The 27987-nt window shown below is 39.7% G+C and overlaps 2 protein-coding genes across 10 annotated transcripts in view; one reads left to right on the forward strand and one right to left on the reverse strand.

The window, feature by feature from the left end:
• The window catches only part of WDPCP (WD repeat containing planar cell polarity effector), a 128910-nt gene extending 111705 nt beyond the window's left edge, over positions 1 to 17205 (reverse strand). For 6 of the 9 annotated variants that reach the window (XR_014944326.1, XM_015856574.3, XM_015856576.3 and 3 more), the window contains exons 1-2: positions 17045 to 17181; positions 16444 to 16532 (exon numbers count right to left, since the gene is read on the reverse strand). Coding sequence is in view for 6 of the 9 variants with exons in the window: in XM_015856574.3 (XP_015712060.1) it covers positions 16444 to 16532; positions 17045 to 17125 (170 nt within the window). In the remaining 3 variants the exon portion in view is untranslated. Of the gene's footprint in view, positions 1 to 16443; positions 16533 to 16701 lie in introns of all 9 variants that reach the window. The other 3 variants (XM_085542369.1, XM_015856583.3, XM_085542370.1) reach the window with 3 other exon arrangements.
• Positions 17206 to 27872, forward strand: MDH1 (malate dehydrogenase 1). The gene is made up of 9 exons (XM_015856585.2): positions 17206 to 17500; positions 22346 to 22444; positions 22727 to 22823; positions 23417 to 23592; positions 24713 to 24835; positions 24963 to 25139; positions 26246 to 26359; positions 26568 to 26657; positions 27220 to 27872. The coding sequence occupies exons 1-9, from the start codon at positions 17375 to 17377 to the stop codon at positions 27343 to 27345; spliced, it is 1128 nt and encodes a 375-aa protein (XP_015712071.1). The 5' UTR covers positions 17206 to 17374; the 3' UTR covers positions 27346 to 27872.
• Positions 27873 to 27987: the final 115 nt, after the last annotated feature.

Here is a 27987-nt window from a genome sequence, read left to right on the forward strand (position 1 = left end):
ATTCTAATTTGGGCTACATAACTGTTAAAACACCAACAATAACCACTAACACTTGAAACACAAACTAGTATGAAAGCATTCTTTCAGCCTTTGATGAAGCAGCTATTTGGTATCAGAAGAAGAAAAGTAATTAAGCTGTTTTGAAACATTACACTTTAACAGTGGTACGCTTCCCCCACTCTTTTGGAGTCTCTGCATTGATTTCAGCACAGTCAACTCATCTCACCCTGAGAGCAGCTCTGCAGGTGATAAGTGGAGTGCCATAAACTCCCATACACACCATGTTCTTTAGTCTTTGGTAAGACACCACTTAAAGACAACTACTAACAGACTGACAGCAACAGTGCAAAACCAATTTTGTTTGTTTAATTAAGCAGTTAGACTTGAAACAAGCAGAAGAGTCAGATGCTACATTATGGTAAAACAACCTGTGTAAATCCTACATTTCTCAGCATCATGCTTCTCTAACCCTTTGTTGTACTCATCTTGAAAACCACACTTCCAAAAGAGACAGGCAGAATTCTCAGCCCACCTCATGAACACTTCAGCACTGCACTCAGGTGTGATCTTATGACAGTTTGTGGTATATCCAGACCAAAAACTAAACAAAAGGGGACTTATTTTTGAAAAAGCATCTGAATTCAAGAAAAAAAAGAAACAAACAAACAAAAAACTACAAAATAAGAAGTCACATGGGAAAAAAAACCACCAGGAGAGAAAGTGCAATTGGAAGAGGCCTTCAAATTTCAGTGGGCAAAAGCAATCATGAAACTTAAGAGGTGAACGCTTCAGGATAACTGGAAAAAACTACACACAGCAAAAATGACTTGTTGCTTTTAAAAGACATAGAAATTACCTTGAGAAAATAGGCAAGCTTCCAAACCCATGCCCAGGGAGCAGCAATCCTCCTCCTTCCTTGGGCCTGACCTATCCTTTAAATTGCGTTCAGTGGCATGTAATCAACTTTATATGGTGAAGGAATGTGGAAAATGCCCTAGGCTAAGGGGAAGGTAACGCTTGGCAAGGGGAAGAGTGGGGCTGACAGAGAATAGAAGAAGGCACATTAACTTTCCTCTCATAAAATTTTTATTAAGTCACACATACAAACACATTGTCTGATTTTTGGTAGAATTGCAGCATCTGTTACCAATTAGCAGAAACCAAGAAGAAAAAGTTATCTTTGAATAGCTATCAAATCCTGAAAGTGCATAAATCAAACTGTACATATAGCAAACCGATGAGGGGGGAAATAAATCAAAGCCTGTTGTTTGTCCCTAATCAGTTCATGATCCTTTGATCCCTTGAAACCATTTCCTTGGGTATTTTTTTCTCTGAGCTCTCAGACCAAGACTTGACAACAGAAGAAACAGGCAGCTTGACTGGAGTTGGTCAAGAAATATGTGGAATATATTAAAAAAAAATATGTGGAAACATTTGATATTCGTTTTTTATAATTAATAAGATAAGTTACCCAGATATTCTTAGAGAAAGACTTCGGCAGTTTGTTTCCATGTTGCCATTGGTTTGCCCCACTGTTGTCACGATGTATGAGGACCTCCAAAATTCAAAGTCTTATTAGTTAAAACACACAATGCTTCTAACACCACAAATGTAGAAAGAATACTGGGCACCTGTCTCCATGGGCACCAGGCTCTGTCCAAATGATCAGTGTATCAGCACAGGCAACAAAAGGCACTCTTGTTTGCCAGACCAAGCTCAGCTGAGCAACAACTCCTTCTACATCTCCAACCCCAAATGCCACCCATTCCTCTTCTGAGAGGCCACCACATTTATCCAAAGGTATCTCTACAAATCTCTCTGAGGAAGCCACTGAACGTGTTTTTTGAGAATTCGGTCTCATTTAAGATACTGAGCAGGTGCTATTTAATACAGCTGCCTTAACACTTAAATACTCTTTTTTTCCTCTAGTATTCTGTATCACAAAGTATCGATCTAACAACTGGAAAAGACTGCTTAGTAGAAAGTTCAAGATCAATTCCCTTTACGCAAAGCATCAAGAAACAAGCCAGAAAGATCCCCAAGATGGCACTCTGCTGCAGCCTGAGCAGCCCTGAGCATTGCATCATCCAGCAGTCTACAGAAGCAGAGATTTGATAACTGAATAACTTAACCACCTCACTGGCAAAAACAAATAAGATGCTTACATGTTTTTATAGAGGAGTGATCTGCTCTTCATTGTGCAGACATGTAAGCAACTGTTTTGAAGACTATGCATTACACATAACCCAACACAAATGTAAAGGTGATGACAGGTTTATCCCTCGGAGGTACAGTGCCCTCTATGATCCTAAGTTTACCCTAAACCACTTCAAGAGCCACAAAAACATATTTGCCATGATCACAACTTTTTTTTTTTGCAAGCCCAAAGAAACAGAAAAGTTGCTTCCTGTCAGTTCAAAACAAATAGAAACAGTAGAGCTTTTGAGCAGGTCAACACTGTCTGGATCATGCCGAAGGAAGAATGCCACAGAAAAGATGAAAAATAGGTATCTTCTTCTTGTGCAGACACCTGGCCTTTTTCCATTACTTTCTTGCTCCTACATTTTAAGCTCACAAGAACATAGTAAGTCAAGAATATCAAGACTGTCTCTTACATAAAATCTTTAGCAAGGCTAATATTTCCAGCTCAAAACACTGCTGTGTCCAAAACGTTAGTTCTGGTTAGAATAGCAAAATAGAGGAGTAAGGTAAGAACTAAAGTGTTCCTATCTATTACAGCCAGAAAACAAAAGAGGCTGCTGACACATAGGAGAGGAACAAGTCAGATAGTTCTGTTGAAAAAAAACTGTAATTTACAAATTTAGTAAATTCAAATAACAAATGAATCTAGAATTAGATCATGACTACAGAAAAGTTTGGAGTCTACTTTGCTAGATGGCATTTTGAAAGTGATTTTTTTAAAGAAAACTAAAGAAGAGAACACCAAAAAACCCTGTAACAGGGCTACAACACTGTTCAGCTTTGTGGGGAATTACTTTCACTATCACACTGTCAGGTGCCTAGTAAATCACTGGAAAAACCCCTGAACAATTAAAATCCAAAGCTGGTTTTAGAACAAGACACGCAACTTCTTTTAGAAATAAAAGTTAAATCACAAAAAAACACAAACCTTTTGTTCTCTACCATGTACAACCTGAATTAATTTCTAACATCTTCCACAAATCTTCAATGTTATGCAGATATATCAAACATAAAAAGTGGCAGAAGTCGACAAGTTAATTTATTACAGTATTAAATCAACAGTCTATCATGATCTTCAGAAAAGATAAACTAGAAAACAGATTCTCATTCTGTGGAGAAGATAAAAGTAAATGGGAAACTCTGAAAGTGTTCCAGAAATGCAAATGCATACATCATTTGTGCTAAAGGCAACACCAACATTTTCCCTTAAATGAAGCAATATATAAACATGTAAGAACAGAGAAGCATTTTTCTGTCAGCAGAAAACACAGAAGCATTGGTTGCTTACTTACTCATCACAAGCAAACTAAAAAGAAAAGACCAGCAATATGAATTACACGGTACTTAAAATTTTATTTTTATGTGCTTGGATGCCCCAATAGGTACCGGCTGTAATCTAAAAACAATACTAACTAAAAACAACAGTGCAACCCATTTGATTTCCTACAGAATCATCATCTATAAGCCCGACATTATTGTGCCATCTTCATCATCCCAAACCTCCACATAAGGCTCCCTGCATTTCCCTTACATTTCCCAAACACTTTACACATTCAATTCAGCTTGTTCACATCTTCCTATCCATGCCCTTCAGTTTATTTTTCCATTCTCTTCTCTGTCACTTTATGCAGCTAAGCACAAGGAAGCATACTATGGCTGGTCTGGAACTGTGGAGTTTCTGAGCAATCAGTAAATACATATTTAATTATTGATCTTGTAGGCCAAACTGAAGAAAATCCTCAAGCCTTTTGGAGCCTTTTGTCGAGGAGGCTGGAGGAGGGAACTCTAACTTAGGTGGCTTAGATCTTCATAAAACACGCACATTTTGAGCTTTTAAAACCTCTGCCTTACCTGTCACTGAAACTGGCCACCAAGCTCCAAAAATAAATGCAAGGAAACAGAAAAGCAGGCCGCATGATCAGACAACTTAAGTTGTCTCTTAAGTAACCAGAGAAAAATGCTGTCCCTTACTCAGCAACCTTTTGCTTACAGCAAAGTCAAGTAATCTGAAAAGGAAACCAACACTGTTTTGAATATAACATCCATTGTCTCCCTGGAAATTACAGCTGCTACTCTGAGCTAAGTGTTAACTCTGCCTCCTATTCATAACTTCAAGGTAGGAAAACACTTTGTGTTAAATATGCAGCGTTGTAATACTCTAATATTTTAGCACTACATCGGTTTATACGCAAAGTCTAAACTCAATAGTTTCCATGACCTACAGAATGAATATTTGCTCCCTCTACAAAGGTCAGTTTTTTAGTACCGAAAATAGATTTCAAACATCTCAAACCTGTTAAGCATTAACAGCATCAATGTTCATTATTTTCTTAAATATAAAATTATACAACATATTCTTTAAAAGCATTCATCCATCCAAACTCGACGATTGCTGTGAGTCACCCACTGTCCCTTCTCAAAGAGAATCACCACATTTCAACTGCCACTGCCTAAAATAAACAAGCAAATCCACACTTATACCTCACTTCTGAAAACTGGAGTATTGATACATCAGCTCTAGGACCCTGAATTCAAACACTTTGCAGTTATGAACCCACTGCACAGCAAACATACAACTGGGCAATAAATGCCAGTCGCTGATTCAGTTTTGAACAATTTAATGTCTTAATAATCAAAAGGAATGTTAGCCAAGCTGAGGAAAGATGCATGGATGAGTGATAAGATAAAGTAATGTATCTTCAGTGAGAAAGAATGAAGAATAACTCATTCTTCCTGAAATAAAAGGTAAAAATTGCAATGCACCTCTACCTGGTGACAGCCAAATGGATTTCAGGAATGTTTTCTGCACTTTTTCTAAAATGTAGGAGAAAATGAGAACAAAACCTAATTAATCATACAATGCAGCTATAAGAATGGCCATGAAAAAATACATTTTGGGGTGTATGGATATGCCTTTCCCCAGAGGGACAAAGTTCCTTATACTCAATTTCTGGCATCTCTAACCACAATCCTGATTTTGACGGGCAGACCACTTTGTCATCACTTGCTCTATGTACAAAAGCATGCTCTGGAGTTACCATTCTAAAAGGCAAACAATAACTCATTTCATGGCTCTTCTTCAAGTGTGGATAGTGAAGTCTAATGTATTTCTCAAAGTCGGAGAGAAGCGGGACACACAAAAATGTGGGACCAGTAAAACCCAAGCAAGGCCCAAGAACACTTGAAGGTGTCCAGCAGAATTAGGTGTAGTAAAATAACTTCTGGAGAAATGGACAACAGCTGCCATATTGAGGAAACTGCTTCAGTCCTTGTCAAGCTTGTTTCTGCTCTCTCATTCCCCAGCAGTAGCTGGAGTTAAAACAAAGCAAAACAAGCAAACAACAGCAACAACAAAAACAACCCACATGTGTTTTTTTTGCTTTATGTAATGATTCATCAAGATAGTTGTATCTTTTTTTGCAGTATGATGAGTGCCTAATTACAATGATGCAGATCTCTTGTCACCTGCAGGCTAGACTACAGATAACGATGGTTTTTAGTCGGAGTTGATAGTGAAAAAGAACTTGACACAGCATGCAATTGTTTGTTAAGCATGATATATGCTTAAAACACCAGTATTAAAAACATCACTCCCCTTATTAATCTAGCCAGGAGGAGGAAGAAATCACATGTTTTCAAGTTCAAAGTTGCTAAATCCCTTCTCCAGTAGAACATGCTTGTCTGATTACATTTTCAGGTTGAATGCATTGTCACTCCATCACCTGCCTCCACATTCCGTCCCACTTTGAGCCTGTTTGCTTCTGTCAGCTCTTCTATCTCCTAATTTCTCTGCAGTTTCTTACAAGTTCCTTCAGCTTATTATCCATTTTTCTCCTTCAAAAATGGTTATATGCTAGTTGGGCCCCCTAGTGAATCTTGATGTTAATGCACTAGACATCCTTGATAAACATTCCCAGTGTTTTTTTACATTATGTTCTATCCTAGTAAGAAACTTCTCAAAGAACAGCTACTTGTCCATGTGCCTTTCACAAGTGGGCCCTGTATGTGCTCATACAACCTCAAAAGAAGCACAAGCTGAGCAATGTCCACACTAGTTGTATTGTCACTTACTATCAAGACCCAGACTCAAGTACTCAGCTCCATGAATGGCAGCTTCTGCTAACCCGCTGAAAAATCTGCATCAAAAGCTCAGCAGGAAACTTGAGGGATGAGGTCAGAGAAGCAGCTTCCTCACCAGGAGCAAAGCTCAGGAATGAAAACCGCTTAACACTTCAAACACAGCTCCTTGATTAGGACAGAAATCTGAAGTATCCCTGGAGATAAAAAGGCTACAAATGGCATGCGTACACACACATACACATACCAGGTATATGTGGGAAATGGCAAACAAATTCGGACCCTAAAAATGTGATTGCCTACAGCGTAAGTCAGTGAGCAACACTCAAACATCTCACAAACCATGCTGCATGCCTTAAGCCAAACTCAAACTCCTGCATTTAGAAAACAATCTTAGTACTTCCATATCCCTAATTTCAAATTCTTCAGGTACCATTTCATGTTCATTAATGTAATTATTCATCTAATCTTGAGCCATTTACTCATCTTCTGCCTTTAGTTTCTTCAGATAAAAAAAGGACCTTGCTAACAGGAAAAACTGGAGTTGGTTAAAATGATATAAAAGACTGCAATTAAATTTAAACAGATTTGTGATATCACCTAAAATATTCAGTTTTTTAAAGGAATGTTTAGGTTTCTAAAGAAACGTTTTAAGAGTAGGCTGTATTATGAACAAACTCCAGAATTAGACAGTCAAACTTGCAGCAATCTTGGGGAAAGAACAAATCAGTGACATAACAAAGAAACTGGCCATGGTACAGTTAGTACTAACAATGTCAGTATTATCCCTATTAATTATCAATCTGTTGTGCATTTAACTTCACTAAGTGGGATCTCTAAATTGATAAAAGCATCAAAGATCAACAAACATAGATATGAATGTCCTCTGTAAGAATATCTGATGAATCCTTTCAGCCGTGATAATCAACAAGAAGCCTAACAGAATCACAATCTAGCAGTATAGGAAAAGTTGCACATATTGTTAGAACTTCTAAGGTTACTGGAAATTCAGTCCACCCTTTGGCTGTGTCATACGCAATCAAGATTTCAAAAGAAGTTATGGAAAGGAAGATATACATGTATTTCAAAACAGACTTTAAAACAGCTTCTGAGATTGTAAGCCTTCCCAGTTTTGGAGGAAACATTAATTTACAGACAGCTGTAGATGTCCCAGAACACGAGAAAGCAGCATTCAAGTGAGCAGGTTTTCTAATAAGCTTTGTGTTATCTGATGAAAGCAAGGCAAGTCAGAAGCATTTGGAAGCCTGTTTTTCTTTCACTCCAAGATTAATTTTAACTTTACTTCTGAAACCACCAGCAAGCTTTCATTATCACTTAACATGTGCATACGATCTGCAGACAACAGATGTGACAAAACACGAACAAGCTTCAAAAACCAGGGAGTGAGGGGCATCAGACTGTATCTCTGTCGCTTAATTCCTTCAGTCCACTTGAAAAATAACCTCATTTAAAATAAGGCACACTTATTTGAACAAAGATTCTCCTGAGATTAATATGTAGCACCAGATTAATGCAAGGATGAAACCTGTCCTGCCTGATTTCTAAATAAAACACAGTTAAACTGTTGTCCCTGCATAATGAAGTAATGACTGTTTATGGTTTCTCTGAGAATTCTAGTAGTAAGGTTTTAGATGTGGTCACAGAAATCATAAATCTGCTTTGTTATCTAGAAAACAAAACAATTACAGCAATTTTCTGCTATTACAAGCAATTGTCTTTAATTACCCCAATATATTACTTCATTGTCTGAAAAGACAGGATGTCAGGGTGAATAGCATTGGTTTGGCAGCCCCAAATTATCAACAACCATCAAAATGGTACATGCTTTTTCTCTTCCCTTCCCTGAAGACAGTATGTGAGCTTTCAAAGCAGGCTGACTTTCTACCTTACTATCACACAAAAAGAAAAATTAAAGTGAAAGGAATCAGGCAGATAATTTCACAAATTGCAAGTGGTGTGTTCGGGGCTTTCAAGCTTGTTCTTTGCATTGTGCATATCCTTTAATTATCAATCATTTCACAGCTCAATCCACTCTCCCTAGCAACCCATTTCTCATTTGACTCCAATTTACAAAAAAGGTAAGTGGCAAAATAATAGAAACAATGGCACTGTGCAAGCAACCTACTACTTGCCAGTAATTGCTGGCAGCTACACAAGGAAGCCTTGACAATATTGGCCAAACAGTGGCAAATTTCTTGTTCAAAAGAAAAAATCATTTTTATAACAATGAGAAACACCAACCAACCACAAAACGATAGCAACTACTCACTACCCTTACTTGCCATGAAAATCAATCAAATGCAAAACTGTAACACCTCAGTTACGCACCTTGACTGCTTTATGTAAACCTGGGCACTTACACATAGCCAAAGTCTTTGCCCTTGTGTTTGTAACTCTGCACACCCATGTATTCCCAAGACATTTTTTATCATTTACAAATTTTAGAGAATGGCTTCCACCACAAAGACCATATTTGTCATTCTTAAGCTGTTCAAAGACTAATTAGTTACTCTTAAAAACACATTCATTCTGTGCAATCTGCAATGATTTTCTCTCAAATGGGAGCAGCGACAGGTCCATCTACTTAGCTGCAACATTTGTTTTCTTTCCATTTCCATAGCTGTATTAGAAATGATTAAGTTAACTCATACATGCAAATGTGATGTTCCACAGCAGTGGCAATGCAAAAGTAAAGTGCTTCAACTATAGGAAGCAAAGTTAAGTGATTTTTTATTTTATTTTTTTTTAGAAGTTTTTGTTTTACAGAAGTATTTTATGGCACATTGAATATTAGGAGCTCTCTCACTTTTATACGTAGATTTTTTTCCCCCAAGAATATTTGAGTCGGGTTTGCTCAAATTAAAGTTATGGCTGCTGTTACACCTCTGCGTGATGCTTCTTTTTCAAGTACTTTCATGTATTCAGAGAGGCAGCAGTATTTTCACCATTAACACTATTTGTTTCTTCAAATGAAGGCCAGCTATGTATCCTCACACTAATCCATGATTCATGTGACAGTTATGATATACATGAGAAAAAGATGCAGAACTTCCACTCTTCTGCTTTCTCACCCCATTCACCAAATAGTGCATTTCCTTTTATGACAATAACTTTAATTAGACTCCAGCAAAGAGATTTTCTTAAAAAAAATGAAGCTGGAAATAAAGGTAAAATAACCAAATTACATGGGCTCAATTACAAAAAGACATCTACATACATGAACAGACATACTGTTCATCCACAATGGGAGAGTTTTAAATTCATAGCATCCTATCTTCTGAAACTCAAAAAGCAGTACCTCCAAAGGGGCAGTTCATTTTCCATGCACTGGACACAGATACACCTCAACATTCTGCAAAGCAGAGAGACCCAAAAAGCCATTCAGGGGATTTTGGTTATCATATATAAAAAAGCCTTCTCAGAAAAAGAATAAGCAAATAAAAAAAAACTGGTAAAAGAAGGAAGGTGAGTTAAACATCACTGACACATGCCAAAGAAGTCAGATCAGATGGAACTTACTGCAATCTAAATATTTAATTTCCTTTGATGAAATGTCAAGCAATCGAGTTATTTCTCAAGGGACTGTTTGATTTCAAAATAAGTTCCACTTACAGCCTAAGCACTTATAACAATTTAATGGCTACTGATTCATTATCAGTCTGACTTTTGTATTATACTTCACAAATGGCACTGTGTTATGAATTCTCCAGTACCAATCTTACACTGAATTCCACAGAGACCTTTGTAGCCACCTGAAATTAGTCTAGTCAACAAGACTACCAACATGTACAGAACTCTGCCGACAAAGCACTAATGAACAATCAAAGCTTTCACCTAAATTCTGTCCCAAGCTGTACCTCATTTGTTGAGGTACAAATATCACTTAATATGTACTTAACACCATTAGCTAAGAAATATAACTACACAACCTTTTTCTGACTGTAAAACTGGAGATAAAAACTGTGTGCCCCAGTAGTGCAAGTGGTAGGAATGCCGCCTTGTAACACCAGGGCCCGGGGTTCGAATCCCCCCTGTGGTGCAAGTGATAGAAGTACCGCTCTGCAGTACAGAGGCTCGAATCCCGGGAGTTGGACTTGATGATCTCTAAGGTCCCTTCCAACCTGCACGAGACTATTACTATTACAAGCCTTCCAATAGTCAGGGGAGATGGTCCCAACATTTATAGAGCCATTTAGCTTTCCTCCAAAACAGAATATTCTCTAAAAGCTTATTTCTTAAGAGATTGGTGATTATAGTGAAGTTAGATAGCAATAAGGCTTTATTGCCCCAAGGTGGATGGCCTTGCCTTTCAAGAGGTGAATTCAAAGACAGTCCTCTCTCATACCTTATACAACGGCAATTGCATCTGCAAGAAAGGGCCTCTTTGCCCACACAGAAGTATGGCTGGAAGTGTCTGACACCAACTACAATGGAAAAAGGCAGCCTACCATCCTTCACAGACCTCAGCTCCCACAAAACGGGACAGAGCCCATGAGCAGAGTGCCAGCAGGCATGCTGATGCCCACCGGTACTCCCAGCAGTGACAGAGGATCTCGCAGGGTTGCAGTACTCCAGTAGCTTTCATTACAGAAAAGTGAAGTTAATTCACCAAGAAATGAGCCTAGTATTGCAGTCAACCTAACAGCAACATGAATGAAGTTTCATTAATTCATATCTCACACAGCTACAACGAGATTCACATATACATTATATACATGTATACTTATAGTTGATATCCACATAACGAAGGGCAAAAACATTTACTAAACTGCATTTATCATGCATCTTAAGGCACATGGAGATCACTGTTCTTTCAGATTCTTTCTGCAGCTCTTAAGTCTTTAAAAAAATCTCCCTCTCTCCCATCTGGTTTGTGAGGCGAATCACACTGCTACAGTTTCCCAGGCAGCCCTATTTATAAAACAGCTTATCATGAAACTCTGCATTGATTTGAACTATTAAATTGTTGACCTGCTCCGGGACGCTTTTCATTTCTACCTCAGTCAAAAGCAGAAACAAGAAACAAGTCACCAACAGGTGAAAGAAAAACAAAACAGAGGAGCACAGATACAGTTTCAAACAGAAACGTAGCACTTTGTTGCTCTGCCAAACACAAAAATACTCCATTCCAGGACAAGAAATACACACTAGAGATTCTGTAACCATTTTGTAATTACTCTCTTCATTTTCTGAAGAATGTTGTGAGCTGAAGACTCACTTTCCAATTAGTTTTACTATCAAATATAAGGTCTAAAACTAAACTTAAAAACAACAAACAAAAAAACATAAAAGTGTAATTAGAATTTTATGTATTTACCAAAGCAATATAAAATACTAAATATTTGTCTTAAGAGAAAAGGAAAAATGCATACAGTGAAAAGAAAACAACCTCTGTGGTAACTTTGGGGTCTTACAACTCATCAATTAGCAACGGAAGCTCTAGGATCAAGTCTTTGAGAGTATATTGGAAGGTTTAATGAAAGAGACGACAAAAAGCCATCATGGCAGTTTCATATGAGGAAGCTTTAATGTTAGTTGCAATGTATAAAAAAAAACACAACCCAACATTCAAATGAATTATTTTTCACTGCAGTATGCCTAGTTTTTGGAGATAGAATTAAAATTGGGCTTTCATTTTAGAGCAAGTAAAGCATAATATTAGACTATAATACTGCATGCACTATTGAGATCCAAATGCCCACGGTGTTGCAAGAGAACTTTCCCTCAGGCATTTGAAATTTAATGCTTCTTTAATATTCTCTGTTGGATATTGTTAGAATGGAATTTCAAATATTTCCTGCAATTTGAGTTAAAGATTACTGAATAATGCCAAGCAGCAACAAATTTTTGAAGCATACATCTAAAGCTGCCATAGTAGCTCAATGTCCTGTTGTTTCTTGCTTTAGCAAAATTAATTTCTACAGTCTTCAACCATGAATTCAAGCACCACCTGCAGATTCAAACCCATAATTTAACTGTAGTGCATTTCTCCTTCCCTTGACTAATACATTGAGAGTAGACCCTGAATGTCAGACAGCTATAAAAGGTAGAGGCCATTTCATAGCAATACTTTTATATTATTTCAAATGAGACAGAATGCAACTTGAAAATCATTATCTGGCCTATTACTGTAAATAAATGGAATTACCTGCGATGAAATGAATATACATGGGTTTGCCTATATTAAGAGTATATACTGGAAGAGTAGCATCTTTCTACTAGAACTCCACGTCAAAAGGATTTAGTTTAGTTAAGATCCAACTTCTTCAGCACCCATACATTAGTGAACCACCATAGCCACTCAAGAACTAAAGGCAGACTGCAAATTAAACCTTAAAAAAAGTGAAGCACAGCTAGAACACTGTAGAAACAAAGTAGGAAAAAAAACAAATCAAACAAACAAACAAAAAAAAACCACACCCTAACCAAAATCACAGTTCCCTCTGCTTAATTACTTCACAGGGAAACTTCCTTCACTCAGGGATGCAGCTGCTTTCTTTTCCATCATTTGTGTCCAGATTACAAGCACAGGATGCTCCTGATTTGTTCGAGAGCCACAAATCCCTTATTCCTACCAGGCACACACTGACTCGCTCTTTGGTTACCCCTCTATGTCAATCCTTTCAATTCCTCTCAAAATGGCCCAGAACGCTGCTTCAGAAAGTACAACTACCACGACTTCATATGAAATACTTCCTCCACATCTTCATAGACTTCCCCTACTGTAAGGAATTGATTAAAAAAACACCCCAAAACTTTAAAAACTCTATATTGTAAACCAAGGTTTTCACTCCTTGGGTATTTATATTGATATTGTAGATAATAATTTAATTCTTAAGAGAAACACAATCCACTTAGTGGAAGCCATTGACTAGTTACTCCTGTGTAAATACAAAAACAAGTAAAAAGTGATAGTGTAAATCAACCTGAAATATTTTAAGTAAATTACGAAGCCTGACAACAAACAACCTCTTCCATGTGCTGGCTTGAATGAGTAGAAAACCCACACTGCTGTATGGGTGTAAAAGTTCCTGTTTGATGAAGAAAAATACCAATTTCTATTAGAGGAGTGAAACTAAGACTTACTCATACACCAGGAAGAGAGTTCTCCTATTCAAAACAATTCAGAAATTCAACTTTACCGAATGTACAGCTAAGATACTAAAGTCTTTGCACATGTGTGCTATTATTTTTCTTTCACATGGACTCTGTACTTGGAAGAACGGAGAGCAGAAAATCCACTGGAAATGGATCACAGATAGCAGATGACAACAGAATTCTCACGGTTTCTCAGCTTTAAGCTACAACAGAGTAGTTATTACCAAGTCTCTGTACTAATGCAGCCCCAAGTCAGTGAGGAAGCCCTGCAAGAGCAAATATACCTGAGCTGCACCCCAAGCTCCAGATCTAACTACACAGAGACCACCAAGGAGGCTTACACAGTTGGAGTGATCTTTGCCAAACGAGTGACAGGTGTTTCTACCATTAACATAGAAACGACCAACAAAAAACGAGCAATCTGGTCATATTTTTAATTCAGATTTGATTTATTGGTAGTTCATGAAGATGACTGATAGCTCTTACAAGTGTGCTATGCATCACTTGTCTCTTCATAGTAGTCACATTGATATATGGCATCCCATCCACCTACTAAAATAGTAGGGGCTTTCTAAATTCAATTAATGAATGATCAATTACCTCTAATTACATAAAAACATACCTGAGCTATTAAGAAATAAAAATGAAGCCATATCTCTGAAACCAATTCCATAGACAGAAAGCAAAAGTTCTACTTAAGAACATTTTCTGAACTACAGCAAAACAATTAATAATAATGATAATAACAATCAGGGTTATTAGCAGAGGGTCTAGATACACAAGTTTCTTCATAACAATTAGCACCCATCCTATGCAGAACCACATAACAGAAGTTTAGAAGTGGATAGTAAAAAAAATTTAGATCTGGCCATTAGAGTGGGGAATATAAAAAGTCCAGTATGAAAACATCAGTACATTATCTTCTTATCTACCTTTATTTTCTACACTGCGATTCTTATTGTTCTTGCTTATATCTACAGCTTTATCCTGTTTTAAACTCCTGCAGATTTCCTGTCATCTTATAAACTGACTTCTGGTCCTCTCGATCTCTTCCCTGGGATAGACTTCCAAATGCATTTGGTTTCTACTGGTGTTTCTGGGATTGAAAACAGCAATTAGATAGTTAATTTTTTTTTTTTTTTTTACAAGTTCTTAAATATTTCAAGAATTACTTTTGCTTTAGATACATTTTCTGTAAGCAAGCGTTAGAAAAACTGTATTACCTCCACAAATCATTGGAAATTGGGTGTAAAATCTTACCAAAAATAATTCAGCAATTTCTATAGATAGCAGTGAAGAAAAGCTGATCCAAAGTATAGTTACAGAACACTGCCAACTATTAAGAGAATCATTCATTTTAACTTAGAATTTAGGAGAAAAAAACCCCTCAACAACAGAAAACGGGAATTATTCTGGTAGAGTAGGCTATTGAACTACTAGATGCCTTGAAAAGTAATACTTAATCATCACAAGACAGAGATCAAAACAGCTTGAGTATTAATTGTGTTGTTTAATTACAACAATTTCTATGTTACTTGTTTCTACTGAGTGCAACATCTGTAAATTGCATTTCAACAACTAGCTGAATGCCTGATCTGCATTGCACACTGAAGGTTCATTACTTCTTTTGCACTTAATTTGTTTCCACTTCTGCAGCTCTTTGGCTTACAGCCCTACACAAAAGACATACACTAATAAAACACGTGAGGTGCACTAAAGAATGTTAGAAAATGACACCAACATCTCACTGTCTCGGAAATAATGGCAACAGGAGATGTAAAAGCAGCAAGAATATTCTGAGACAATAAAGAAAAATCCCACAAGGAAATCTGAAGACTGTGAAAAAAAAATTGACAAGAAAAACAGCATTAAATTTAGAAAGAATTTCTCTGTTACTCTGAGAAGGCGTGAAAGCAAATATGTCAGCAAATATAACAAATACAGCACACGTCTTGAGGACAAAAGAGAGCACAGATTGAGAATGCAGAAACTCAAACAGTGCATGTTGTTCATAGATCCCTGCAGCACCAGCTATCTGAAGACAGTGACATGATTTAACAGCATGAGGAATACAACTGAGGACCAGCACATGCTGCCAAGAACACCAGAAGAGTTTCCACTCAGAAGCAGAAGATATATTTTAAAAGCTAATAAACATCAGAAAAGAGATGTAAAAAAAAGAGATGGAGAAAAGAAAGCATCTCTCATTTCCCTTGTTTAGTTTCGTACAGTTACATTTTGCTTGGAAGACAAAAAATACTCTAACAAAGAGAAACACCATTTAAGCCAATAAAAAAAAGAACTGCAGAGTTATGAAGTTTTGCTGACTTGAAAAACCTCAATGCTGTCTTCAGTTAAAACATCACAAAAGGCAGGGCAGACTTAAAACAGTGTTATTCTATCTGTCACTAATTACACCAGGAGCATATTTAAAACAAACTGACAAACACTCATTACAGATCAGTTTCAATATTAGGTATGTTATCTCCAGCAGTAAACCAAGGAGCACAAGCTTGGGCAGAAAAGGATGGAGAATGAAAACAGAGCTTTACCTACAGAAGAAACAGCAACTAGCTTAACTGAAATACATTTAACCAATATAACCTGCTATGCTGGCAGACAAATCAGTTTATAACACGCTTATATTGATTTCACTGAAAACCGATATGCAATCAACTCCAAGACAACTGATAATGCTTAGTGAAAATCATCTCACGCGGGCCCACATCAGCTCCTGGGTAAACACAGATCTTAAATAACCTTCATTAAGTCTGTATGATGCATGGATGCAAAAAAGGTCAGAGTTACTGGTGTAAAGGATATTCTGGAACGGTCTGTCTGGACATCATGCTTCCTGGCACTGATGAGGCACCTCTCACAACAAGGCAGACTCTGCTTTCATTCATGGCTATTTAGCTTTGAAATTGAACCCGAGACCTAAAACTTAGGTCCAATGTGCATTCACAGCACGAGTGTATGGCTGTTAAGCAGTACAGATCAGCATTGAGCAGTATGAGACTGAAAACAAACTCAGCACAACGATACCTGTTCAACCCTGAGACTGCTGTTTTCAGTGCTTCAGGAGCTACTTCAAGAGCTGTCAGAGGGTCGGTCTCGATCAAAGCACGGGAAGCCTGGAATTGTGGCATGAGGACGATTAGCAACAAGGCTGCAAACACTGCAAACACGTTGTGTGCTGTGTGCTCACGTTTACGCTTAACATCACTGCCCCAAAGGAGTAACTGATTTCTGAGGACTAATATAAGTCAGTCTACGTGCTGCCCAAGGTGTTAAAACAATCACCTGTAAGGGGCTAAAACAGGATTAACAACTAATCCTGCTGAAAGATGTCAGGGCACGTGAGCCTACAGGCTGAGTGCAATTACAGGGTTTGTTCTGTGAGAACCTCGTCCCGGCCTGAGGAAGGAAACAACCCTGCTGTGGCTATGGCAGCAGCTGGCTGCAGGCTCGGGCTGACAGAGCTCAGCCCCACAACAGCACAGGCCGGCTCTGAGTTCTGGCACAACCAGAGTAGCGTGTCAGCAGCACAGAGAGCAGGACGGGGATGGCGGGCCCGAGCAGCGTGCCGAGCAGCGCCCAAAGGCCGCAGCACAGGGCGGCATGGCGGGGGCCGAAGCGCCGCTACCTGCGCACGCGCAGCAGCCACGCGCGATGTCCCGTCCTTCCTTCCCCTCCAGCCGCTGCTGCCTGCTCCCCTGGCGCGCATGCGCACGGCCCGCGGCTCTCGAGCTCAACGCATGCGCAAGCAAAACACCAGGCCTAACCGCCTTCCAGGAGCGCATGCGCAGATCGCAGAGCCGCTCACCGCCCCCTGGCGGCTCTATAGGCGAACGCGTTCAATGAATCGGCCGGACAACGGCGCCAATAGCGTGCGTGCCCCGAGGCACTCTGGGACTTGTAGTTCGGCCGCCCCCCTCAACAACGCATGGCGGGGTGACTCGCAACTACAGTTCCCATGCAGCTGCGCGCCGCGCCGCGCCCCGCCCCCTGCACGGTACCTCAGCGCTACGCCGGCGGCGGTTGCAGTCGAGCCGTAGAGGTGACCTCGAGGCAGCAGCTCGGCCCGCCGCTCCCAGCCATGGTCGGTACCGTTCAACGCTCGGGGCTGCGGGAGGTGGCTGGGGAGGGGCCGGTGCTCGGGGCTCCGTCGGTCGGAGGCGATCTCGAAATGGCGGCGGAGCCCTTCCCGCCGTACCTGGGGCCGTATAAAGGCGCTGGGGCAGCGGGGTGACCTTGCTGGGGTCCAGGCCCGTCGTGCGGCTCTGCCTGAGACCTGAGGGAGAAACGGCGCAGGGCCGGGGCGGGGCGGCACCTCTGCTCGCTATAAGGGCGGCCAGGTCGTTGGGGTCACCGCTCGCACCCCTCGCTTGTCTCTGTAACAGGCGGCCTCCGCGCTCTGCTACTCAAATCTTTACTTCCAGTACTTTTCTATATGCATTAAAAGTGTTTCTGTGCCCCAAAAATGACTTTTTCCAACGCTTTTCAAAAAAAAAAAAAAAAAAAAAAAAAACACCCCAAACCTCATCAATTCTGCTTCTCAACTCTCGTTTCTATTCGAGACGTGGACTCTCAAGAGCCACCACAAAACAGAGCACTTCATTTCGCATGTGAGCTTTCCAAACTGCTTGCCATGGATCTGCTGCTTTAAAGCTGTACTTGAATGCTCAGACTCATTGGAACATCATTGCTTACAATCCCCCCCCCCCAGCATTCTGTCTATGTATTTGCTATTAGCATTAAACTTCTGAAACAGAATCTTGTGTCTATTGATGCAACTGCAGTTAGCTGGATGACATGGAAAAAGTTAACAGGGGCACCAGCCTGAAGGTCACTGCTGAAGGAAAGAATCCCCTTGGAGTTCTGCCCCTCCTGCTGATGCTGTCTGCCACGTTCCCAGATACATCTGCTGTCAGTGCCTCCCTGTTCCTTTGGAGGAGCAAGGGGAGGGTTTCATAGGATCACAGAATGGCTTAGGTTGAAAAGGACCACAATGATCAGCCAGTTTCAACCCCCTACTGTGTGCAGGGTCACCAACCAGCAGACCAGGCTGCCCAGAGCCACATCCAGCCTGGCCTTAATTCATAGGCTCCAAGCTTCTGAGGGCACTGCATCTAGTTAGGCTGTCTACTAAGTATTCTCAGGCATGGTGGGATTGCTTGGTTGGTCAAGAATAACAAAGATGGCAACTTGGCAAACAGCCGAGTTTAGCTGCAATAATGCTTATTCTGGTCTTTTATAACTTTAATTAGTAATCCAAAGGTCATCACTTGTGTAAGCAGACAACAGATTTTTCTTATTCCTACATCTGGTAGATAATGGGTTAACATCACTCTTTAACTAAACTTCGTAACTTCCTGATCTGTTTTGCCATGTAGTGCTATTATCATTCACAGCACTGATATTTTAAGTCTGCTGATACCAGCAGTAACCACAAAAGTAATTTAGACACCAAGTTCTTGAGTCCCAGCTGGGGCTGAAGGCATTAAACCCATCATTTCCTTATTTGATATCAGAACATTTGCTTTTAATTGCTGAAAATCTGAGGGGGTGGCAATCCAACATGTGTGTTGAATGAGGACAAACAGAGGTCACAGCATTCCCAGTTCCATTTTGTTCTTTTCATTAGCTTTACTGCCCTTTGTTTCTTAAAGGTTTTTAACCACATATCTGATGTATGCAGAGTAGAAAAGGCTTTGGAATCAAGTGCTCAGTTACTCATTCCATTTTTTTCCCTAGTTCAAATGTACCTGAGAGTGATTAAAGGTCACCCCTGCACTTACCAAAGCATGCCAGTATTCTCGTTGAAGCTCTTGGCTCATGCAGTCATGGATTAAAGTGCCTAAATACAAACATGCGTGCACCTACAGCTCCTTCACTGCAGGAACACTGTTAGCTTGAGTGCTACGTGCTTCTCCAAACTTCCTTCCTCAGCTGCTCAAGGATAACAGTGCATGTAAATGATGTGGTATAAGCTTGCTAGGAAGAGTTAAACACATTCTGCCTTTGTAAGAAGCACAATAGATTCAGCGTGTTGATCCAGCTTTTGAAATCAAGGTGAGAATCTTGATCCAGAGATTGTAGAGTCAAAGAGAAGAGACTCAGTTGCTGATGGTAGGTGGGAAGCTTTAGGTTGAGTATAATATAGTGATGGCTTAGAGAACTAAGTAGACAGTAAGTAAGCTTGGAGAGGGAGAACTAAGTAGGCAGTGAGCAAGGAGTAAGCTCCTTACTGTGTGTTAGCTGCTGTGTTTCTTCCAGGCCAAAATGGAGAGTGGAAAACAGAGGGATGGCAGGAAACATTTTTTGAGAGGGTGGAGATGAGTCAGACTGAGAGCTTTTTTTAGCAAGGGTAAGTGTAAGGTCTATTTTAGTTCCAAAATAGAAATTAACCTACTTCTTGGTTTCTTTCAATCTTCTGATCCTTTCCTATCTTGTTGCTAGGCTGAATACATTGGAGTTTTTTGTTTGGATCACACCAACATGGGAAATACACAGTCTAAGATATACATACAGTCTAAGAAGTTCATCTCCCTTCTGTGACACAACTTTAGATAGGATCTTTCTCCTTAGCAACTTGTGAGCCCGATTTCTTAAAATCCTCTATTACAGCAAAAGTTCTGCAGCACCAAACTCATAATTAAGCCAAGCTACCATGAAGCTCAAAGGAAATGCATCCTCTTATTATAGCGATAAGTTCTGGAGCAGCACACTAATTGTCCTGCAAAGCAGCAAATCTGCTTCTGACAAGTTATTTACAATACCAGACAAAGTATTATGGGGAATAGCAGTAGTCATGTACAGGAAAAAAAAGGTTAACTCACCCAGTTGGTGATGAGGGGCTCCAGTTGTAGAATACTCCTCACTAAGCAGCCTTCATCCAGGATGCCTTCTCTCCCTTGAGGCCAGCCCTCAAATGAGCCCAGGGCTGTATCTGCATCCAGCCCCCTTCTAGTCACAGGGAAATTATTTGCACCTGTGTTTCCTGGGCCAGCCATAGCCCTTCAGGTGCTCAATCATCAGTTCAGGCCATGAGCTGACAGCTCCATTACATATCCCTTACAGGATGGCTTTTCATATGCTCCCAATATGGGATTTTACCAGGCCAAGTTTTTGCAGTGCAGTCATTTTCCAGTACTTACTTTCCAAACTGCTAAGATTAGCAGCCTTAAAACAGCATTCACTGTTCCATTTCCTAAATAAAAAGTAGATTCTCCTTCAAAACACACCAAAGTTGGTTCTTAAACCTGATATGCTTCTGAGTCTGCACAGCCTATCATTATTCAGACATCGCAGTACATTTGTAGCTTCCAAAGCAGCACACTGGATCTAGCTTTGAGATTTAATGTGGGAAGAATTGATTGGCTCCTCTCCTTCTTGTTCCTCATTAGTTTTCATGAGGTTTGCAGGGTGAGACTCACAATAAGATGGGTTCAAACGAACGCAGTGCAGCTCAACACCATAACTGGCAGCTAATTAACTAAATATTTAATGAAAAATAAAGGCAAAATCACACAGAATTCTAACTCCATTTATTCAATAGATTAACTTTTATCACTTGTGCTCTCATTTTATCCAGTGCAATGTGGAATGGGACAGCTCCTAGGTAGCCTAATTTTTATGATCATCTCATATTAGCTTAATGCACCTGTGCTTGGCTGGTGACTGTGGCAGATTTACACTCAAATCATAATCATTGACTCATAGAATCATAGAATGGCCTGGGCTGAAAAGGACCACAATGATCATCCAGTTCCAACCCCCCTGCTATGTGCAGGGTCACCAACCATCAGACCAGGCTGCCCAGAGCCACATCCAGCCTGACCTTGAATGCCTGCAGGGATGGGGCATCCACAGCCTCCTTGGGCAACCAGTTCCAGTGTGTCATGGCAGGAATGTTGGTTGGAAAGACCATCTGGTCTGACCTCTCTGTTGCTCTTGAGTCTGAACATCAACTGATCCAGCCGAATAGAAAGTCTTCTGCTCCTTTAGTGTGAGGTCATGCATGTTGTTGTTTTTTCTGTTTCGTTTTGTTCTTTTATCTGGATCTTAAAAATCTTAAAATATCAAGTGCACAAACTCTCTGGGTACCTGGTTCCATTGAGGCATTGAGGCATTCTCTTCCTAACACCCATGCTCAACCTCCCAAGCTTTGCTCCAGAATGGTCTCCCATTCCACCATCTATTACCATCTATTAAGTGTTCAGCAGCAATATTTTTGTAGCTCTCCTTGAAGCATTAGCAGGCTGCTGTTGGAGCACCCTCCATTCTCTACCTTTCCAGACTATGCCCAGCTTCCTCACCCTCATCTTACAGGACGTGTGCGCAGGGCTGCATTTGGTCATGTCATGTCATGCTTGCCTGGATCCTGTCTTGCTTTCAGCATCACTCTTTAAACTCAGGCTCCCAAAGCTGGATCTGTATTTCAGCTGCAACCTCTTCAGTGCTGAGCAAAACAGCTGCCTTTGGTCTGCAAGCAGTGCTTTGTACTGGAGTTCTGTATGCAATTCAATTACTTCTGACATAATCAAATGTTGTGTTTTGTCCATAACTGAAATGATAATCTTTTAAGTGATTTAATAAGTGAGTGTAGAATTCCAGCAGACTGGTCCAAGCCTACTTGTTCCTGTTTAAGCAGTTTTCCCCCTGTTGCCTCTAGGGGAAAAAGAATGATACAAAAAGCAGGCGTAAAGAATATTGGATTATGAATAGCCTTTGGCATGTTTTGCCTTTTCAGTATTAACGTCCTTTTGGAGCTCCCTGTGTCCTGGTTCTGATTAACAGAATGGACTTTTGCTACAGAGTAAGCCTTGTGGTGTTTGTGTTGTGTTTTCTTTTTGTCAGTTACAGTGTAACACTGTATAACACTGTGCGCTGCTGTGAACCTGCACTGTGTGGCTGTAGCTCAGTCTCCCCCACTTTCTTCCAGGGTGAACCCATCAGAGTCCTGGTGACAGGAGCTGCCGGGCAGATTGCTTACTCCCTGCTCTACAGCATCGCCAAGGGAGATGTCTTTGGCAAAGATCAGGTGAGTGTTAACTGAACTGTCCTTTGTCTTTGCTGTGCAGAAATGAATAAACTAATGCCGGAATTAATGTTTGACCACTATACAAGTGATTTATTCCTTGAGAGTCCTGCTCTGTTACACAAGCTTTCAGTACTTGGTTATGATAAAGGCTTTCAGCCCTTTGTGAGTTTTAAGTTGGTATTCCTTACACAAGATACATTTCTAGTAGATAACAAAACAAATTAATTTTCAAAGCAGATTAGTCTGTGACCAATTCAGAGTAAACTGTTTCTTTCTTTGCAGCCTCTTGTACTTGTGCTGCTGGATATCACCCCTATGATGGCTGTCTTGGAAGGCGTCGTGATGGAGCTGCAAGACTGTGCCCTGCCGCTGCTGAGAGGTGGCCAAAAGGCATTTTTCTTGTACCTGTATGGTGTTCTAACACAGCTGCTGGGTTTAGAATTCTATTCTAAACAGGCACAAGACGGGGAACCAGTATATGCCACTGTGATTATTACAGTACTTAGGTGAAAAGCACGTAGCTTCTAGCTCCTGTACTGATCAACCCCTATTCAGTTTGAATTTTTGGAGGCAGTGGAAATCTTCACTTGTATTTGGCACTGTAAATTATTGACTTCTTTTTTGTAAAAGAGAAGAGCAATTTATGCATATTTATGCATGCACATGTGTATATATATATATATATATGCATGAATATGTATATGTATGTATAAACAGAAGATATCTTCTGATGCATCTTTCTCCTGTACTCAGAATTTATAGCTGAAGTTTTAAATAAGTATTTGCACATAGAAACCGTTGAATAACAAATATTTAATCTTTGGATTTAATGCCAAATGGTTTTGCTTGAATTTTTTGGAACATAAAGGTGCTGCTGGTTTCGTATCAGATGATATATATGTATGTATGTATATATGCATTAATATTTTGCTATAAAACTTAGATTTTTGTCTTTTCCTTCCCCTTTTTTAGAGGTCATTCCGACAGACAAGGAAGAAGTTGCATTCAAAGACCTTGACATAGCAATTCTGGTTGGCTCCATGCCGAGGAGAGAAGGCATGGAGAGGAAGGATTTGCTCAAAGCAAATGTGAAAATTTTCAAGTCTCAGGGCGCAGCTTTGGACAAATATGCCAAAAAGACTGTCAAGGTGAATATTGAAACTGACTTGTAAAAATTCAACTCATTTAGAGATCTGCATACATTGTGGTATGATTCTGTGCAAGTAGGAACCTATTCAGTGCAGGCATTTTGTTTCTTAAGTCCTGGAGGCTATAACGCTGTGAGAGCTTGATGAGATATGGTGTGTTAAATTGGTAGATGGTTTTAGTCCTTAATTCATTCAGTGAAAAAGGTAAGTCTTAACATTCTATTGCAATATTCCATAAACACCAGCAATACTTAAAATATTGAAAAGAAAAATCTTTGTTATCTCTCTTCTGTGGGAGAGCTCTTTTATCTGTGTGCAGCTGTCTACTTCATCAGTGGCTTTAACATAATGACCCTAACTTCAGTATCAATATGGAATTACAGTTGCACAAAAGATCAGCTTATTTCAGTTGTTTGCATCTTGGTCTTTGGAGCAGTGGAAGCTTTTAATTGTTCTCTCTCAGATTGTTTCAGCGCAGTTAATGGGATCATGTGGCTGCTCTCCTACTGCTCTTAATCTTAGACCAGACTCCAACTGTGCTTTGTAACTGACTTTTTAATGTCTACTTCCTCTCCTGATGAACTTCCTACTGCTTCTAAAGACTTGTTTGCTTCTTTATACAGTTGGAATAAAAACTATCAGTGTAACTGTTGCAGAGTAATGGAAAATTTACTGAACTCATTTTCAGTAGGGGAAATATAGAGGAAGGTTTGTAGATTAGCTTATGTGATTGAGATTATGTAGAGCTAGACGTTAATAATTTGAGGCATATTAGTAGATGAAAGATGAATAAAAAAACAGATTTCCCATAGTAATAAATTGATCTGACTTTCAGCAATATTTCACTTCTAACTGCCTATGAATATTGAGATAAGCAACTCCCCTGGCTTTCTTAATTATAAAGCAATTACATAAAGCAGTGACAGCCAGTCTCGGAATAGTTTTTAAGGTGATGATAGCTTAGTATTGTTGGAGACAACCAAGAGTTAGTTTTGTCAAAGGCAAAGCCATTCCATTTATACAGTATTTTCACATGACATTGGAAGGAGCTGTGTTTTTAACTGCATACATTTTGCTGCTTCATCATGCCATAATTCCTCTTCTCCTCTTTTCTTTTTAGGTGGTGGTAGTTGGGAATCCAGCAAATACTAACTGTTTGATTGCATCAAAGTCAGCCCCATCGATACCAAAGGAAAACTTCAGCTGCTTGACTCGCTTGGATCACAACAGAGCTAAATCTCAGGTAAAAAGAACCTGTTTATGCAGAATGCTTTCTGTGGTCTCTGCTAAATACAACAAGAGGTGTGCAAAGAAGTTTGTGAATTGAGAAGCCGAAGCTAATTCAAAGGGCATGTTTAATTTTCAATTAGATTGCTCTGAAACTTGGTGTGACTTCTAATGATGTGAAGAATGTCATCATCTGGGGCAACCACTCCTCCACTCAGTATCCAGATGTTAACCATGCAAAGGTGAATCTGAAAGGAAAGGAAGTTGGAGTTTATGAAGCTATAAAAGATGACAGCTGGCTGAAGGGAGACTTTATCCTGGTAAGATCTTGACTTTTAATTATCATTCTGTATTTACAATTTCTTCCAGCTTCGCATGAAACCGTGTAACTGACTGTCTGGAGCAGCTATCCCTATCTCAGAATTTATCCATTTAGCGAGAATAAATCATCCGCAGATACTTGTTCTCAGTCAGTTATTTGCTCTTTAAGGCATTGTGGTACTTATGTAAACACTACTAGAAAAAGCCACTTGGAGTATTCAAATGATTCAATACAAAGTTTTGGTCATAGTTTTGTTGCAGCTCATCTGCCACACAAGCACCAGTTAACTGGTGGTTTCATAGGTGAAGTAGGAAAAATCAGCTTAGCAATCTTCAGCACAGTGTGATCACCCTCTTCTCCCAAATCTCAATCTATGGCCTCATCGGCAGCATTTCTCAAAAGTAATCTGAAAAATATAGAAAACCGAATGTTTTAATCCAGAGTATTAATAAATGAAGTCAGTAAAACAAAATTGAGAACACGGTCTACTTAACTGCAGTATAAAGCGAAAGGTTTATACTTGGCCGGACTGTCCTGGCACGCCTGTCATTTAGTCTGGAGTTGGTGCCTTCTGACTTCCATCTGTTCAGTCCAATAGAAGATGGACTGTTGTGGGCCACGTTTTCCTACCAACAATGCAGTCATTGCAGCTGTGCATCAGTGGGTCACCTCTGCTGGTGCAGGGTTTTACATCTGCAGTATGCAGGCTCTTGTTCATCCCTGACAAAATTGCGCAGCTGATGGCGGTGACTGTGTTGAAAAACTGTTTTGCAGCTGAGAATTTGCTCTACCAAACAGCATTACTGTGCTTTTTGTATCGGTTGTGGTTTCCATGGAAATAATTGGGTGATGTTGCTTTCGGAGCAACTTACATGTAAAGGAACAAGCAAGCCTTTGAAATATGACATTGTGTTCTTGTCTTGGCAAAACTCTGATTGTATTTCTTGCTCTGTATACAATGATTATTTACGGATCGAATAGTATAATGACCAATTAAATGAATGTTTGTAAGTTGGACTTTTCCGTATGGAATTTATTAGCAACATTTAGGCCAAATTGTGATATTTTTTTTCTGCTCCATAATTTAGTATGTTTTATTTGCAGACTGTTCAGCAACGTGGAGCAGCTGTTATTAAGGCTAGGAAGCTGTCCAGCGCGATGTCAGCTGCCAAAGCTATCTGTGATCACGTGAGGGACATCTGGTTTGGCACTCCAGCGGTAAGGTGTTGCTCTTCAATAAGTGTTCGTTTGCCTGATGGTTTGATTACATGCCAGTGCCACTGACCTTGAGTGTGTGTGTTGAGAGAGGGAACAGTCTCTCTTTTCTGGTACAGTGCATGTCATACATGATGCAGTATATTGGAAGGTAAAGTTTTGCTTTCTTCTACCGGTAAAAAATATGTCTGTCCTTGACTCTTGTTTTCAGGGAGAATTTGTTTCCATGGGAGTCATTTCTGATGGCAATTCTTACGGTGTTCCTGAAGACTTGCTATATTCATTCCCTGTTGTGATCAAGGTAACTAGCCTGGATGTAAATCTAAGCCAGTTCTGCAAGACCTTGCTAAACTGTCCTATAAAACAACATTGCTTTCAGTGTAAAAGTGCCGTGACTGGTAGTGTTAGCAGTCTTTCACAGAAGGGACCGTTATTCACTCTTTTGGAAGTAGCTGTCAAAGAAATACTGATAGAAAAGTGGTCTGACATGAGCAGCTATTCAATGGTCATATGAAGCAAAAAAAGAGCAAAGTTCACTTCTACCTGATCTGGTTTTAAAGGTCAAACACAACCGATGTGGTCAGAAACAAGGTTTATGATAGAATCAAGAGTAAGACCGCTTCTTTATGACTTCAGATCATATTATAAAACAGCAGGAAAGCAGGATTTTTCATGTAGCTGTGAATAACTTGTAATCTTACCCAGGTACTGACTTGATGTACATGAGTTTAAGCGAGCAAAGTTTTAAATGAGGGTGACATTTAGTTCTCTGTAGTGCTTTCACTGTAGTGAAAGAGACCCTTAGTGCAAACTGAGTGAAGCTTGCTCTCACATGGGAGTGTTTTTGTTTCGTTTTCATACAGGACAAGACCTGGAAGTTTGTTGAGGGGCTTCCTATTAATGACTTTTCTCGTGAGAAGATGGATCTGACTGCTAAGGAGTTAACTGAAGAGAAGGAGACAGCTGTGGAATTCCTATCCAGTGCATGACTAGATGATCCAGAAATGCAAAGCCATTTGAGAGTGGAAGAATCTAAAAGTCGTCTCTAAGTGTGCAACCAACCACTGTTAGTGTATTCAAGTCAACTGTCTGTGGCTATTGTGCATTTTGAAGTTCATATGCTTACTGGTATTACTGGGCCTCTACTGGATATTAGCAGAAAGATTATTCATTAAGTAAAATTAGTTTGTTGACCAAACTTTATCTGTTCAATACTAGTTGCTTTCTGTGTATGATACAGAATAATTGCATAATTGTTTGCCTATGCCTTGGCTACTAACGCACAATTTCAGTTTTGATTAGAATTTGGCACTGTTGGAATACGTCCCGATCTGTCCATCACTTCAACATCCAATGGTTCGGCTGAGAAGGAAATTAAAATGCCAGTAGTTCTCCTTGAAATGGTCATTCAGTGACTCAAGTCTATTGGTAGATAGGCTCCATATATATACTGTTCGCTCTGGTCTTGCTTACAATGTTTATCAATAGAAATATTAAAAGATGCTTGATCACAAAATGGCTACATGTAGTCTGTTGCACTTCATTTGCATCTTTTAGTTATGTAGGTAGCAGGACTCAACAGTATAACCAGGAAAAAAAAGGACCTAGTTTATAGCAGTAAGGAAGCAAGA

Source organism: Coturnix japonica, chromosome 3 (genome assembly GCF_054131305.1).
Source record: "Coturnix japonica strain WE chromosome 3, WE-NBRP24, whole genome shotgun sequence".
Classification (NCBI taxonomy): domain Eukaryota; kingdom Metazoa; phylum Chordata; class Aves; order Galliformes; family Phasianidae; genus Coturnix; species Coturnix japonica.

What these genes read in the sequence shown, in the direction of transcription:
- MDH1 (XM_015856585.2), top strand. Translation starts at nt 17,375, where the DNA reads ATGCAGCTGCGCGCCGCGCCGCGCCCCGCCCCCTGCACGGTACCTCAG. An exon ending in ATGTCTTTGGCAAAGATCAG is followed by an intron (nt 22,445 to 22,726) that starts GTGAGTGTTAAC and finishes CTTTCTTTGCAG; the next exon opens with CCTCTTGTACTTGTGCTGCT. An exon ending in ACAACAGAGCTAAATCTCAG is followed by an intron (nt 24,836 to 24,962) that starts GTAAAAAGAACC and finishes ATTTTCAATTAG; the next exon opens with ATTGCTCTGAAACTTGGTGT.